At 51.1% G+C, this 14,083-nt stretch overlaps 8 protein-coding genes across 8 annotated transcripts in view; 6 read left to right on the top strand and 2 right to left on the bottom strand.

The window, feature by feature from the left end:
* The window catches only part of Pmar_PMAR013754 (hypothetical protein), a gene marked incomplete at both ends in the record, with an annotated part of 4,763 nt that extends 4,256 nt beyond the window's left edge, over nucleotides 1–507 (top strand). The window contains one exon of the mRNA XM_002765642.1: nucleotides 351–507. Within this exon, the coding sequence (XP_002765688.1) occupies nucleotides 351–507 (157 nt within the window). The remainder of the gene's footprint in view (nucleotides 1–350) is intronic.
* Nucleotides 508–823: 316 nt separating this feature from the next.
* On the top strand, nucleotides 824–2,410 carry Pmar_PMAR013755 (t24f1.1 protein, putative; the record flags this gene model as incomplete). The annotated part of the gene is made up of 10 exons (XM_002765643.1): nucleotides 824–941; nucleotides 1,027–1,061; nucleotides 1,114–1,233; nucleotides 1,445–1,570; nucleotides 1,613–1,677; nucleotides 1,733–1,816; nucleotides 1,863–1,956; nucleotides 2,000–2,121; nucleotides 2,171–2,286; nucleotides 2,328–2,410. 10 exons carry the CDS (start codon nucleotides 824–826, stop codon nucleotides 2,408–2,410), a joined length of 963 nt encoding a protein of 320 aa, XP_002765689.1.
* Nucleotides 2,411–2,595: 185 nt separating this feature from the next.
* Pmar_PMAR013756 (conserved hypothetical protein) lies at nucleotides 2,596–4,463 on the top strand (the record flags this gene model as incomplete). The annotated part of the gene is made up of 9 exons (XM_002765644.1): nucleotides 2,596–2,695; nucleotides 2,741–2,889; nucleotides 3,014–3,096; nucleotides 3,151–3,231; nucleotides 3,324–3,439; nucleotides 3,495–3,741; nucleotides 3,893–4,091; nucleotides 4,142–4,292; nucleotides 4,342–4,463. The coding sequence occupies 9 exons, from the start codon at nucleotides 2,596–2,598 to the stop codon at nucleotides 4,461–4,463; spliced, it is 1,248 nt and encodes a 415-aa protein (XP_002765690.1).
* A 106-nt stretch (nucleotides 4,464–4,569) lies between these two features.
* On the top strand, nucleotides 4,570–5,898 carry Pmar_PMAR013757 (hypothetical protein). The gene is made up of 5 exons (XM_002765645.1): nucleotides 4,570–4,655; nucleotides 4,710–4,818; nucleotides 4,862–4,971; nucleotides 5,034–5,221; nucleotides 5,277–5,898. Exons 1-5 carry the CDS (start codon nucleotides 4,572–4,574, stop codon nucleotides 5,794–5,796), a joined length of 1,011 nt encoding a protein of 336 aa, XP_002765691.1. The 5' UTR covers nucleotides 4,570–4,571; the 3' UTR covers nucleotides 5,797–5,898.
* A 391-nt stretch (nucleotides 5,899–6,289) lies between these two features.
* On the top strand, nucleotides 6,290–7,327 carry Pmar_PMAR013758 (retinal protein, putative; the record flags this gene model as incomplete). Its single annotated transcript, XM_002765646.1, has 5 exons — nucleotides 6,290–6,523; nucleotides 6,642–6,757; nucleotides 6,818–6,953; nucleotides 7,108–7,227; nucleotides 7,295–7,327. 5 exons carry the CDS (start codon nucleotides 6,290–6,292, stop codon nucleotides 7,325–7,327), a joined length of 639 nt encoding a protein of 212 aa, XP_002765692.1.
* Nucleotides 7,328–7,752: 425 nt separating this feature from the next.
* Nucleotides 7,753–9,703, top strand: Pmar_PMAR013759 (equilibrative nucleoside transporter, putative). The gene is made up of 9 exons (XM_002765647.1): nucleotides 7,753–7,939; nucleotides 7,985–8,234; nucleotides 8,301–8,401; nucleotides 8,571–8,674; nucleotides 8,724–8,823; nucleotides 8,873–8,979; nucleotides 9,033–9,198; nucleotides 9,253–9,456; nucleotides 9,517–9,703. Exons 1-9 carry the CDS (start codon nucleotides 7,795–7,797, stop codon nucleotides 9,573–9,575), a joined length of 1,236 nt encoding a protein of 411 aa, XP_002765693.1. The 5' UTR covers nucleotides 7,753–7,794; the 3' UTR covers nucleotides 9,576–9,703.
* Nucleotides 9,704–9,925: 222 nt separating this feature from the next.
* Nucleotides 9,926–10,980, bottom strand: Pmar_PMAR013760 (hypothetical protein; the record flags this gene model as incomplete). Its single annotated transcript, XM_002765648.1, has 2 exons — nucleotides 10,886–10,980; nucleotides 9,926–10,842 (listed from the first exon to the last, which is right to left on the bottom strand). The coding sequence occupies exons 1-2, from the start codon at nucleotides 10,959–10,961 to the stop codon at nucleotides 9,926–9,928; spliced, it is 993 nt and encodes a 330-aa protein (XP_002765694.1). The 5' UTR covers nucleotides 10,962–10,980.
* A 75-nt stretch (nucleotides 10,981–11,055) lies between these two features.
* Nucleotides 11,056–14,035, bottom strand: Pmar_PMAR013761 (hypothetical protein; the record flags this gene model as incomplete). The annotated part of the gene is made up of 10 exons (XM_002765649.1): nucleotides 11,056–11,960; nucleotides 12,003–12,123; nucleotides 12,282–12,664; nucleotides 12,717–12,851; nucleotides 12,901–13,095; nucleotides 13,151–13,249; nucleotides 13,298–13,395; nucleotides 13,445–13,595; nucleotides 13,643–13,726; nucleotides 13,770–14,035. The coding sequence occupies 10 exons, from the start codon at nucleotides 14,033–14,035 to the stop codon at nucleotides 11,072–11,074; spliced, it is 2,421 nt and encodes an 806-aa protein (XP_002765695.1). The 3' UTR covers nucleotides 11,056–11,071.
* Nucleotides 14,036–14,083: the final 48 nt, after the last annotated feature.

Here is a 14,083-nt window from a genome sequence, read left to right on the forward strand (position 1 = left end):
TCATCTTTCTCTGTAATAGTGTGACTCGTCCTAGCCTATCATCGACTCTCTATCCAAGTTCTTTGCACTATGTGCATGTCGAGGATTACCTCCTAGCATGATGCTCAAAGCTCTCTATCTCAGTCTGCTTCTGCCTTTCTGGATAAAAATGTTCCGCTCAAATTACCTTCGAATGATGAGCTGGAAGAAATGGTTATGACATATTCCAGAAGGCTGACTGAAGACTCTCAGTGGGTTACAGTTGATGCTGAAAACTTAGATGCTACACTCCGTTCTAGAAAAGTATTAGCTGATGAGTCTGCGCTTCGTAGCAATTTTGATACTCTTAAGATTGGCGATTCTGTGTTAAGGTATAACTATAACCGTAACAAGCTGGATCCCTACTGGAATGCTACTGTCTATAAAGTCATTTCGATTCGTGGTCAAGTGGCTGCTATCTCCAGTGATCCTTTACGCTCTCAGCCTTTCTTTGAGTTTATTGGCAATTTGAAGCGCATTGATGTGTAGTCTGTGGCCCCGGAGTGTTGTCTGTGCCTATTGATCTCTTGAGATCTTGAAGTCTTGCTGTTCTTAGTAGTAGAATAGCTATTTTGTTCATTGGCTGTGGCACAAAGTTATTTCCTTATTTCGGTGTACTTGATACGAGACCTATCCGATCTTGCACCTACCCTATCTTGGCTATACTTGTGTTATCTCAATACCCTTGGTTGGAATAGATCAACATCGTCGACGCCAAATTCTCACGCCTCGCGATTCAGAGTTTTGGGCGCGCGCTTTCTCCCACGATTATTTGCCAAGATTCAACAGATAGTTGGTCTCTCTGATGAACAATCTCAGTGCAAGCTCGAGTGGAAAGGAGGAGACTGCGAAGGTCTTGTTGATGGGAAGAGCAGGAGCAGGAAAGACCAGCATGCGCTCCATCATTTTCGCAAATTACCTTGGTACTAGGGGAGCCCTTTCCGGGCCTCCAGCGTTGTCGCTTCCTCGTGATGGTTAGCGACACCTTATTATGTCTGTGCTTTTCAGCTCGGGAGACCACAAGGCTGCATCCGACCAACCAAGTGATAAGGCGTATCTTCTCTCCGTTGTTCTCTAAGGTCGACCTCGTCTTAGGTGGAGCACAGTCATCTGAGGTTCCTCGGCAATATGACCTTGTCCTTGTGGGACTGCGGAGGACAGGACGTCTTCATGGAGAACTACTTCGAGAGCCAGAAGGACCACATTTTCCGCAATGTAGTAGCGACTCTATGGGGAAATTCTCAATTTCAATCTATCCGATGGTCTCGTCGGTCGCCACTTGTACTTGGGCGTGATAATGGAGTTTCACCCGTTTTACGTGGCGTAATACTCGGTGAAAAATGCGATATTCGCGCTATGCAGTAGTCGTGAAATGTATTTTTCATATCACTAAGGTGAATCTCCAATGGTGAAGCTTGCTGGGCAGGTGCGTGTGATGATATATGTTGTTGCTCTCGCTGGTAACGACCAAAGAGATGCCGAACAGCAGAAGGAAATCACCTACTTCAAGAACTCTATGGAGTCTCTGCGGTCCCTATCCAAGAGTGCTCATGTACTGCTCCTGTGAGGTCATCCTCGATTCACAACGGTCCAGGTTTACGTCCTTCTCCACAAGTTCGACCTCGTGCCGGAGAACGAGCGGGAGGCTCGCTTCAAATAGTAGTGGTCGTTCAAATATGAGGATCCACCGCGACTTGGGTCTTGCTGCCATCAGTTACTCCGAGCTGCTCTCGCCGTATTTCGCTGGTATGACCACTCAGATCTTCCAGACCAGCATCTGGGACGAGACACTCTATCGGTGAGTGTGGCGGTGGAGGGAGTATTATAATTTGTCTGCTGCTCAGCGCTTGGTCGGAGATCGCTCATTCGCTGATCCCCAACATGGACGAGCTGCAGAGAGAGCTGGCCAATTTCGCAAGTGCTGTGGAGGCTGACGAGGTCGGCGGAGAGTACGCGATGGTGAAGCCTATGGGAGTGTCAGGTGGTCTTGTTTGAGAAGTCTACCTTCCTGGTCATTGCCAATCACACTACGAAGCAGATGGCCGACCCGCATCGGTTCGAGAAGATATCAAATATTGTGAAGCAGTTCAAACTGAGTGTCAAGTGAGCCGGCCTTGGAGTTGTTCCCACGCTGGACGTATCTTGACCTCAGCAAGCACCACGCTGCCCTTCAACTCTTTGGACGTCTCCAACTCCAACTTTCGGGCCATATTGATCGCTTTACGCCCAACACGTTCGTCATGGTGGTCACTTCTGATCCGAATATTCGTAAGCCGGGCACACATTTCATCTCGGACACCACATTTCAGATCCGGCTGCTACCACTTGCAACATCAATGCTGCTCGCAGCCACTTCCTCGCGGTAAGACCCTGTACAGATTCCTATGTGTAGACTGAGCGGCTTCCTCTTATGTAGTTGGCCGCTGAAGATAAGGGAATCGGGCTGCATCTATGAGCGGATCGTGTAGCACTACGGCTAGTGGCAGGAGACAGATCTTGTGAGAATGTTTCAATTTTGCGATGAAGCGAGTTGGATTGGACCTCTTATATGGCTTGGGAGTAGTTGTGTCGCGGGCAATGCTATCGGCGGATCGGAGGGCTATATATGCTTCTCGGTTTCTAAGTCCTCCAGGCTTCATGAAGCGTCTTAAACAACGGGGGAAGCCTCGGAATACTGGTGAGGGTTCGGTGGGATGGTGATGGAGGTAGCTGGGACCGTTAGGGCCGTTCGAGAATCCTGTGAGACGTTTTGTGCGGCTGCGAGAGAAGGCTCGAGAGTTCTCCAGGATGCCTCCTCCGAGACGGATACCTCTTGCGAAGGCTCCCCGATACAGGCCGATGATGCTCAAGGAGGTAGAAGGCGTACCGCAGGTGAGCACAGGGGACCATCTCGAGAGAGCTCTCTGGTCATTGGAAAGCTCTTTCTTGTTTCATCGCATCATCAATCCGAAAGTATGCTGGGGATGTTGAATCTCGGCATCTGCATGTGTGGAAGGTCTCGCCCCTTGCCCTCGAGAAACGCCTAGACTTCTTGCTCTCGGCGGCTGCTGTTAAGCAGCAACTCGCAGAGCCCCTGAGGTAGGTCAGCCTAGGGTGTAGCAATAGTCGTAGATGATTCCTGTGTTGCCGTAGGATCGGCTATACGCCCTATGTTGTGGAGCGGTTGGCTTGGGAGAGGCAGATGAGGGATTTACGGAAGATCTATCGAGCACAGTAGGCGTTTTGCGCGGAGGAAGTATTCTTCCGGCTTACATTTTATTTGATGTTGACTAGGACGACCGGAGAATTTCTTGGACTGTTGGTAGGTACTTACAGAAGCTAGATGAGGTGACTAGAGAAGAGCAGCAGAGGGAGATAGCGTTGTACAAGGCAGAGAAACAAGAACGATGGGAGAAGCGCCAGGCTCGTATACAGGCTATTAGTAGGCGACCTCAGCCGTTGTGGTCCGAATCTGATTTAATCGTATTGTTCATCAGGCATGGACCAGAAACGACGGGCGGTGTTGAAGGATCGTCTGCGTATAGAAGCTCGGGTTAACGAGGCGATTGAGATGACGAGACACTCTAAGCTTAAAGTGAAACGAATGCTCTTCCTGCAGAAACTGCAGGACAGGGCACAATATATCACAGACAAGAACTTGGATGCTCGCCTGCCGGACTCAGATCCCACGGATCCTCAAGCAAAGGTGGGGAGTATCTTACGGTTTCGTCTTGCACGGCCTTGGTATCTTATGGTTTCATGATTCTTTCCGCAACTTCGAGATCTGTTACTTCATCAGAGTAGGCTAGAGGCCTCATATGGTTTGGTCCCTACTGTAGGCGGCGCCTCTTCGTGGTGATCCGAAGGCTATCAAGGATAACCCAGATGCCGTCAGTCTGCTCAACAGAGATGTTAATACTGAGCTGCTGCTGCGACAAGTTGGTGGGGCCGCCGAGTTTCCAAGGAATCGCAACCGACGTATTCATCCGACCTCCAATGTCTTCCGGGAGGCTATGGAGCTGTCTTATGATGTTCTACCCGAAGATGACGATCTTGAAGATGTTGATGGTGGAGATGACGACGAGGTTGATAAGGTAGGGAGTTGTTGATCGAGAACTCGTTCTATAGGATGACTGTTCGTCAGCCGGACGCCCTTGGTCTGACGCGAGCCCTGTCGAACCAGCAGCGAGCGGATCTGTACTACGGCAACTTGACTGGTGACGAGAAGCTCGAAATCATTGAGCATAAAATTGGTATGCTGCAGGAGAAGCAGAAGAGGGAAGAGGAAGCGAAGGGTAGGCCGAGGCTTTGTGAAGTTATATGAGTTCAGATGTGTTACTCTAGGCAGCGCTGATATCCTCACCACGAAAATGCTCGACCTCTTGACTGCTGCTAAGGTCGCGTATTTGGAAGCACAGACAGTGAATGAGATGAAGAAGGGGATAGATAGAGATGATGAAGAGTGACGTCATGGTTGGGAGTATTCGTTTCGAGTGATCCATGTTTCCTCGGTCGGGTGTTGTGTTCTGTCTGCCGCTACAGTGTAGTATAGTCTCAGTGGTCGCCGTTTTTATATGACCACAGTAAGGATGGCTAAGCCAGTGGATTCGCCGAGTGCCTCACATCCAATGCGCCAGGGCTCATGCAAAACTGCGGTGGTAAGCCACCTGATGTGGGTTCTCCAGGCGTGGCTCCTGATCGGGTTGGTTCAGGTCACAGTAGAGACTCGGGACGACAGGGTGAGCACCGCAGTCGGGTCGATATCGTTCGACTGGGCCACGCCTCATCACTTGGTGGTTGACGACTGTAGGATTACATTAAGTAAGATGGTACTCTGAAGCGGAGCGGAGGACGGTGTATGCAGGCGGCCCGTTCCGAGTGACCGTCCAAGACAAGAGTGACCTCAGCCGAGCTCGGGTTGATCCTCATTTCGCTCAGTGGGTCGAGACTGGCATTCGCAGCATTGATATTGATGTAAGGAATTCTTTTTGCGCTATTAGTCGGGTCGGTTGTACCTTGTGCTGTGTTTCTCGTAGATATGTGAAGGCCCTGAGGACTTCTTCGACGGTCTGCATTCGTTCCTGGTATACGCTGGTGGTCGTTATCGCGTGCCATGGGACTCCTGTGGGTCTGTTGGGAGCAACCTTTTTGACCACCTCTGCGATGCTTTGGATACTGTGTTCCTGCAAATCGCAGACAAGGCAGCCTGCTGTGTGTTCAAGTGGTAAGTGCGAGCTCGCGGTATGGGCTGATGATGGTAGGGTATTGCTCGTTGTCAGGGTCGATAGAGTGGCAGAAGCGTTTGGTGCTGATGATCCTAACGCGATAGCCGTTCCCAGTTCTCCTGTCTGGTCTGTTGGCACCGACACTAAGCAGGAGGTTGGGACGACAACAAGCAGCAGCTCTACCTTTGGCACGCAGTGTGGTGACGATGAGGAGGATGTTGTTCTGGTGGAGAGAAGAGAGTCCACACCGACATTGGCCGACTCGGAGTTCTGGCAAGACTGTGCAATGCCGGAAGCTCTTATCATCAGCAATGCTGTCATCTCCGATGAAAGAGAGGGAGCTGACGGGACCCCTGACACTACTTCAAGTGAAGCGAAGGATGACGTTAGAGACGTCGTGGCACGAGTGATCGGTGTGGGTTTGATGGGAGCCCCCATGGAGGTGGCGACAGGTGGAGAAGATTTTGATGGTGTTATGGTTGAGTGTGATACCATCAGCGAGTTTTGTGAGGTTGGATCAGAGGACTGTCACACTGACGGCGACTCGGATTGCGAGTCGTGGGTCGCCTTGTAACGCGGTGGATTATGCTGTAGGACCCTTTTGAGAAGGGCTGGCTGTCTAGTATAGATGAGCAGGACGGTCTAAGTCTTGTTCTATTAAGGACGATTAATTTGTTGCTTTTGTCCGATTTTTACCAGGCACGCGATCACAGTTGAGTTTTAGTGTTGGGTCAATGGTAGACGTAAAGAAATTTGATTGTCGCCCGGTGATGTTGGGGAGCATACATAGCCACAACTCGAGGCAGTAGTTTAGTTTTGGTTGTAGGCTGCTCTGTGAACTGAGAGCTCCTGTGCTATTATTGTCATATGCTAGTTTGTACTTGGTAGAGCTGAGACAAAGCGACGTTACGTCCCCAGCCGGGCCGCTATGCAGCTCCGTTGGGCCGACGTGAGGTCAGACTAGCACTAATGTTAGAGACCAGATAGGTGTCTGTGCGGCAGTTCCCTCCCCCCTCCCCCCCCCTCGGCTTTAAGCCTTCTTGTTATAGCGAAACTTCATCTAAAGTATGGAACCGACTTCGGCAGATTCCGACTCTCAGCTGTTGGTCGGGAGCGCCAAGCCTTCTGATAGTAAATGCTTCACTGGCTGGGAATGGGTGACTCCGGAAGTGGTCACTAAGTTCTCCTGCGCCACAGAGGACTTCCTATGCCCGGCATCGGCTAACACGTATGGGATAGACTTCATTGGCTTCATAGTACGCGATGCAGACACGGGAAGGAAGTTGTTGGAGATCACCAAGGTAGTAGTCTCTCCTCCGTAGCTCTTCGATTGATACGGCAAAATGCTGGTACTGTTAGGAGCCGCGGGTGTATCGCATGGATGAACTGCGGTCGTCAGTACCGCGACTATCATTTCAGGAACCGCCTCACAAGGGGGCGACAAGCCGCTCTGCTCAGATGGAGGAAGCGGCTCAGCGGAACATTCGCTACCAGTTCGGACCGCGGTTTCTAGAACTTGAGCACGTTGGAACGAAGTATGTGTGGCCTCATTGAGTAGCCCTGTTGCCATTGATTACAATTCGGTTGTTGGTCAGACTGGAATTCACAGTTGGGGATAAGCCGGTCCACAACTTCCGCATGATTGAGCGTCACTATTTCAAGGACAAGATCCTCAAGTCCTATGACTTCACAATGCCCTACTGTATGCCCAACACCGTGAACACGTGGGAGGTAACTTTCGTACTGGGCTCGGCACCGGCGGCTGACCAGGCGTCAGAGGAGTACGCCCCAAACGGCCTGGGGCGAGCGCTATCTTCTTCTTGATAGTCTACGTTGTTGTTATGGAAGGAGTCTCGTCTCAACAGCCGGGCTTGGTTGACTGTAGGTGATATATGAACTGCCCGAGCTCACAGCTGAAGAGAAGAAGGCGATGATTGAAGCCCCTTGGGAGACCAAGAGTGACAGCTTCTACTTTATAGACGATATTCTCGTCATGCATCACAAGGTATCATGGGTATCAAGACAACCAGAGCGGAGACTAGCGATGGCGATATCTATGTCTACGTCTTCAGGCGGACTACAGCTACGCGGAAGATGTGGAGTAGGGCCGACCCCCGCCGTCATGCACAGCACATGAATGTATAACTTTTCCCTTGAGAGGATCATGACGACTTGCGTTGGTTCACGGAGAGGCTTCGATTGTAGCTGTGCGAGCGAACCCGAGATTAAGCTGTATTAGCTATTTATCAAAGCTTAGGCGAGTGTTACGAATGGAGGAATTTTCGTGTAAGGGACAGCTGTATTGTGTAGCTTTCGAAGCTCTCCAGGTCTCTTCTCTGGTCATTGCCCAACGCTGAACTCAACTACTATAGAGAGTCGTAGACCTTGTGCATCTCGTCGCTCACTAGCTCCCAGAATGATTTATCGTACTGTGTCGTGGTTTCTTGGGTTCGGGCTAGTGGTAGGGTCCACAGAGGTCTGGCGCTCTCTGTAGATGCTATCCTATGTTGTTGCTTCAGTGTTGGTTATTCCGACTTTGTAATACTTGATTCACCTCCACTAACTCTCGCTCATGAGTGCAACTAATGAACCAGTGGTGAACACCGTGTCCGCCGGTGAGGCCGGTGCTCTGGAGAAGGACAAATTTGTGACCGTCACTACAGGAGCATATACCCGGATGGTTATCATCGGTATCGGCTATCTATTCCCAATCTCTGGTAAGCTTTGCTATTCGTATGTGAAAGTGTAAGTTGTTTCCTCAGCTATTTGGGCAGCCTTCGACTACTGGAAGACCCTGTTCCCTGACAAGAACATTGAGTTCGTGGTCACCTGTCTGTACCAGTTCGGTTCGGTCATGACGGTCCTGGTCCTCTCCCTGGGCAAGTCCATGAAATTCCACCGTCGAATCCTGGGTGGCTTCAGCGGACAGTTCTGCTGCTTGTTTGTCATCTTCCTATTCCGTTGGTTGGGTCTTCCTGCTGACGTGGTATACACCATCTTGCTCGGCCTAGTGTAAGTGTTCTACTCGACACGCGTCGTTTCTCGATAGACATGGACTCAACAGAGCGTTTGTGCCAGGTTCTTGATGTCTGTGGTGACTGGGTTTTTGGATTCGGCTCTACTAGCTCTGAACTCTCAGTATTCGCCCAAGATGCAGGAGGCTCTCCAGATCGGCATCGGTAAGTCCTGTCGTACTGTGGAAATTCGCAATGTTGATTACAACTAGCTTCCTCGATTACTCTCTCTTCGCGCCTGACTCACAGTATTGACCCAAATTGCAAGAAACGACTAAATTACGAGGAGATTAATGCGATTAATTTCATGTTTACCCTCCTTTCGTCGGCTCAGGTTTCTCTACGTTCGTGTCTGTCGTCTACCGAGACATCACCAAGCTGATCTCGACCTCTCAAGCTAACTCAACATCCATCTACTTCTTGGCTGCCCTTGCTACGGTGAGTTCAGTTCTCGGCGACCCTCGATTGTCAATGTATTACGTCGCAGGTGATTGTTTGTATTACAAGCTACGTGTCCCTCATGAGAATGCCCATCTCCGCTCATATCCACGAGGGTGAGGCCAGCTCGAGCCAGGAATCTCTGCTAGGTAGCCTGTCCAATACGTGCCACTTTACGAGTAACGAGATTCTTATCAGAAAAGAAGGAAGAGCAGGTTGACATTTGGAAGGTTCTCCGCAGAGTGTGGTTTAACGAACTCGTCATCTTCCTGCAATTTGTCTTGACTACTGCTTGCTACCCTGCTGTAAGTCACAAGCTTTATGTCCCGTTTTCTCTAGAGTGTCTGATTTCCAACAGATTCTGACTGCTATTCCCTGCTACAATTTAACAGCGTTGGCCCCCGCTCACTGGTACCAGACTATTCTGTTGTCCGTCTTCACAGTTTTCGACGTTATCGCTCGATTCTGTGTGCGCCACCGCGGTCCTCTTTATTATGGGAACATCTGGATCACTGCGGTTATCCGTAAGTTCTCATTTCCACATCCTGTGAGTTGACGTTTGATGAGCTGCCTGTTAGGTATGTTGATCTTCCCCTTGGTCGTGATGTGTGCTACGGGCTTCTTCCGCAACGATTGGTTTTCGATGGCTATTGTTGCCTTATTCGGATTCGGAAACGGCTTCTCTGGCAGTCTCTCCTTGATCACTATCAACGAGATTCCTGGCCTGTCCGGTCCCGAGCTTAAGGCGACAGGCCGCTTCTCTGCTGTGGCGGTCAACTCAGGTAAGATATCAGAGGGCCATATGCTTCGTCCACGTTCATTGAACGCGTTGTTTTATTCAGGTCTATGTGTCGGAGGTTTCGTGGCCATGGGTCTCGGTGTTTGGCTTGGATTGGCATAAGAAGGCTACTAGTTGTTGATGCCTAACGTCGACAGCTAGTCAATGACGTTCAACTCAACTGCTCTGAAAGCCTGTAGAGTGCTACATTTGTATTGTATTTTACTGCCCTGATAATGGTACGCAAGAAGGATTTTTTCCTCAAGTGGGAGTGTATGTAACTGAGTGCTGTTGAGTTGACTATGACTAGAACGGGGCCTTTACAAATTGTCCGGATCAGAAAGCTTAGCTCATCAACGCATTGTGCCAGTGATCACGTTGAACAACCACATCAAATCCACCGAGTAGATTACATTAGATGAATCGCCTATGCTAACTTTGAACGCAATGATTTTCTCCTGAGAGAAGCAGTACTATTCTGTTAAGCATAAAACACGAGTTTTCCATCGGTTTCGTAAATTCAACTCGATATCAATCACTCGCTTGGCGCACTCTTGCCGATAGGTATCGGCTTTCGATATCGGTCGCAAGCCCCTGATGGCCTTCTCGTTAGCTTCTGAGCACATCTGAATAATCCCTTCACCTGATATCCCCTTGGAAGCAAGATAGTCCCGTATATCGTCGGGTATAACTTGAGTGTCATTCACATCCACAGCGAAGGCCGCATTCGAAACCTCTATGGTTATAAAGTGGTCGTGAGGATTATCAAACTCGATGAAGCCGTGGGTCAGTAGAAGCATCTCGTTGGTGTATAGTCCGTAGTTATTGAAGATCTCTTCACCCTTTTTCACGGGCTTCTCTGCGAGCATCTGGAAACCTCCTTCAACTTCGCGCACTCTTGTATGCCATTTGGTCGATGAGTGATTGAACTGGTCCGCGAGAGGTATCACGCAAAGACCGCAAACCTCCGACTCAAAAGCTCGAGACATCATAACCTCAACGGCCCAACGAATCATCGCTCGAGGGGAATTGGGACAGAGCTCCACCACGCTGTCGACGACTTCTAGAGAGAGCTGATGCATCTCCCATACAGTAGTGCCTTTCAGGCAGACGAGCTCATCAGCTGACCACTCGAGAGGATGGTCGAATTCGGACGGTAAGCTCTGCAAGTAATCGTGGAATGGTGAGTTCGGATCGGTTCTATGCTTCACCAGTGAAGCCGCGAGCATAACCTGCGGTTCGTATAAGCCTTGAACCCCAGAGGGTGTCACACACGCGGAATGAGGGACGTATAGAAGTCGCTCGCCCTGGCAAATGTCAGCGGTAGCCGTACAACCAATCATACCGTTCGTGGCGTGGAACCAGGAGACGGCGGGATGCAGTTGTATGCCTGATCACAACGATATTCAGCCTTATGTATATCACGCGATTACCATGTCGGATCGCCCACTGTTGAGCGAGTGGCCCGCGAGCCGATCGCCGTTCCTCGTCATCCGGAGTGAGTTGCATTGACTACTAATTGCAGTCTACCATAGCAATAGCATACTTCAGCCACTATCCCGAACTCAAACAACTCGATAGCTCGTGGAGGAACGCATTCTACGTGCATTTTACAGACGTTACTCAATAGCATCTTCATCACTACTGGAACTCGACTTGCCATCAGAATCATTATCACTTCGCACACCACAGCTCTCGAACGCAGTAAAAACGGCCGCGTCATAACTCTCCATGCCAGGATAAACTGACCCTCTTCTTGCCCGAGACCTCTTCATCGGTTCTGCATCATCATCACTATCCTCGCGAGAGCGCTTGCCTCGCTGCACTATCTCTCCGCCTTCGTCAACACTTTGAGCCTTATCGGGAACAACTGCAGTATCTTCGCTCACTACTTGTTGCTCTCGGTCAGTAGAAACCGATAAGTCGACGACGTAGAGGTCTGGACCCACTGTTGTGACACCATGGCCATTCTCTCTGAAACAGTTCATGGCCTTAGCGTTGGCTATAGGGTCCCGGGATGGTTGCATCCATATGAATCTCTGTACACGGTTATGTTGTACCAGATTTCGGATAGCAGCCAGGAGGAGATCGACATCAGCTTCCCTATATATGAGATCAGCACCGAGAATCACATCAAAGTCGCCGAGCTCGGCCGAGTCCTCCCCAGGCCAGGCAAGTGGCTTGGCTTGCAGGTCACATGCCCACGTGAGGACCGAGTTGGCCCCGATGTTCCGCTTCGTTACGTCGTTGAGAACCTCTGGCAAATCAGTGAGAGTAACCTTACTGGCGCCCGCCGCAGCACATGCGAGACCACCAAGACCACAACCGGACCCGAGCTCGATGACACGCTTACCAGCGACATCAAGGAGACTCCCACTGCCACTTTCATCGATCAAACGAGATGCAAGGTCAGCTGATGACGGCCACACAGTTACACCCGTGTTCAGGGGGTCTGCCTCTTCTTGGTCAAGTCCTTCAGAAGGGTTCGATGCGGCCAATGAGGGGGCTCTAGAAGTAAAGGATTCAAGCCTGCAGTGAGTGGTAGCGTACCTCTGATGCAACAGGATGATGCTGTTGCCGTGTTGAAATTGATACGGCTCTATGAACCTTGCCCGGAAGTCGGACGAGCTCGCTGAGGCGGCGTTGGCTGCAATATTGAATTTTACTATACCTATACGGGGGCACGATGACTGACCCCATCCCAGTGAACTCGACCACAAGCTTCTGCCAGAAACAGCTCAAGCGGTTGAGACAGTGAATAGTATAGAGTATTACTAGGATACGTTAGGAGGAGTCAAGGCTCGGTAGCATCCGTCATGTCGATATCACCAGCTCCAGTGGTTGGGCCGGCCTCGGCTTGGCCCTCCAGAGGCGAGGAATCAGCAGGGTCTTCATGACTATCATTACAGGGCATTTGAGCATTACAAGGGGGCGTTATCACTCCAGGCGGGGGCGGTAGACCCTTGAAAGCCTCCGGTATGATCACAGACTGAGGCTCGGCCAGCTCAGACACCTGAGCTGCGGCTTCCTCCGAGTCAGAACCCATGACGGGCTGGTCATTCTGGGGCGGTGCCTCGATAGGAGTCGGGACAGCAGCTGGCAAGGTGGTCGAGAGGAGACCTTCGGGGGCACTGAAATTCACTACAGCTACCCTATTGTCCGTCTTGGGCTGTAGCAACTCTGTGTTGTCATCGTCGCCCATTGAGACGTACCTGTAGCGATTTGCGATAGCCTATGTTGAACCGGTAGGCTGCGTCCACTTACGTGGGCCACACTCTCTGCCCAGTCCCCACTGCGAGTCTACTGAGGCTGACAGGCTCTATTTCAGCGGCAATGCACGGAGCCCCCGAAGAGGCCACACAGCATTTGCCCAGCAAGTCCCCAGTGAGAGTATCGTACCTGCGGAAGAATGCGTGTGGGAGAACAGCAGTGAGTGCGAGGGCGTTACCAAAGGACATGACCACTATCGTCACCAGTTGCGAGAATCCGACTATTGCCCAGGAAGGAAAAGTCGAAGCGCTGATTGGTCTTGGTCGCGCGAGGCAACATCGTCACGGGTTCCACACCGGAGGACCTCAAGTCCCACACCCGCATTGAAGTGTCCATTCGATGACCACTGACCAGCAACCCTTGGGGAGACAACCTGGCCAAACGATGTTACACAAGGGCTCGCGTGCAAGGAAGGAGGGTCAGCTCACTTGAGCGAGGTGATCCCACCGCCATCTGAGGCCGACAACATCTTCACACACTTGGCGTTTCTCTTGGACCCTTGGCGTTCATCATATATACCAATAGTACTGAGTGAAGCACCCTAGCCCCATAGGGTAACGGTAAACCACACTCACCGGCTGTAGGTTCCCAAGGCATAGCATTTGTCATCAACCCAAGCCGCTGCCGAGACGATGCCACGCTGGCCTGTCTTCCCTTTGCGAGTTGATAATACCTAACGTGAAGCCCTGGCACTGGGGGAAACCTAGAAGGATGTGTGGTACACGATGATAGGCGCTCTTGCCAGGACGAGTGAGGTCCCACAGCCACACTTGAGGCTGCCCCGCGACACCACCGAGCAAACGCGAGCCGTCTTGGGAGAAAGCCAGACACGAGGCGGCTCTAACCTCATCAGTGAGGGAGTAGCCTTGGTAACTGCGATGGTGACACTGAGCTAGATAAAGCGCGAGCCGCGGACCCACCTCGCGGCCACTTCTCCAGTGAGGAGGTTGACCAGATGAATCGGCCGATCTCTCACCGAAACTGCATAGTGGAAATCAGCCGGCCTGAAAGAAGATTCAGTGAAGGGGCTGCAGTGGCTGTACTCACTCAGCTCCCAATGGGCACATCTCCACTGCAGTTATAGTCCCCGAGGCCTGCTCGGTTCGCGTAGGTTGGGCCAGTCCTTGGTCCACATCGAATACCCGACAGGTATTATCAGCGAAGTAGGACACTAGATGCTTTCCCCTAGGGGCCCAAAAGAGACCCCGAGGATAGTTATTGTAGGAACCATTATAATCATCATAGGGACTACACACGGCACCGGCTGTGTCACAGGAGATGCATGGTGAGGACGGGGGCGGGCAGTCAACCATAAGCAGGAATCGCTAACACGAGGCCCTTGGCTGTTGCAAAGGAACTCA

The sequence above is a fragment of the Perkinsus marinus genome (assembly GCF_000006405.1).
Source record: "Perkinsus marinus ATCC 50983 genomic scaffold scf_1104296975428, whole genome shotgun sequence".
Classification (NCBI taxonomy): Eukaryota; Perkinsozoa; order Perkinsida; family Perkinsidae; genus Perkinsus; species Perkinsus marinus.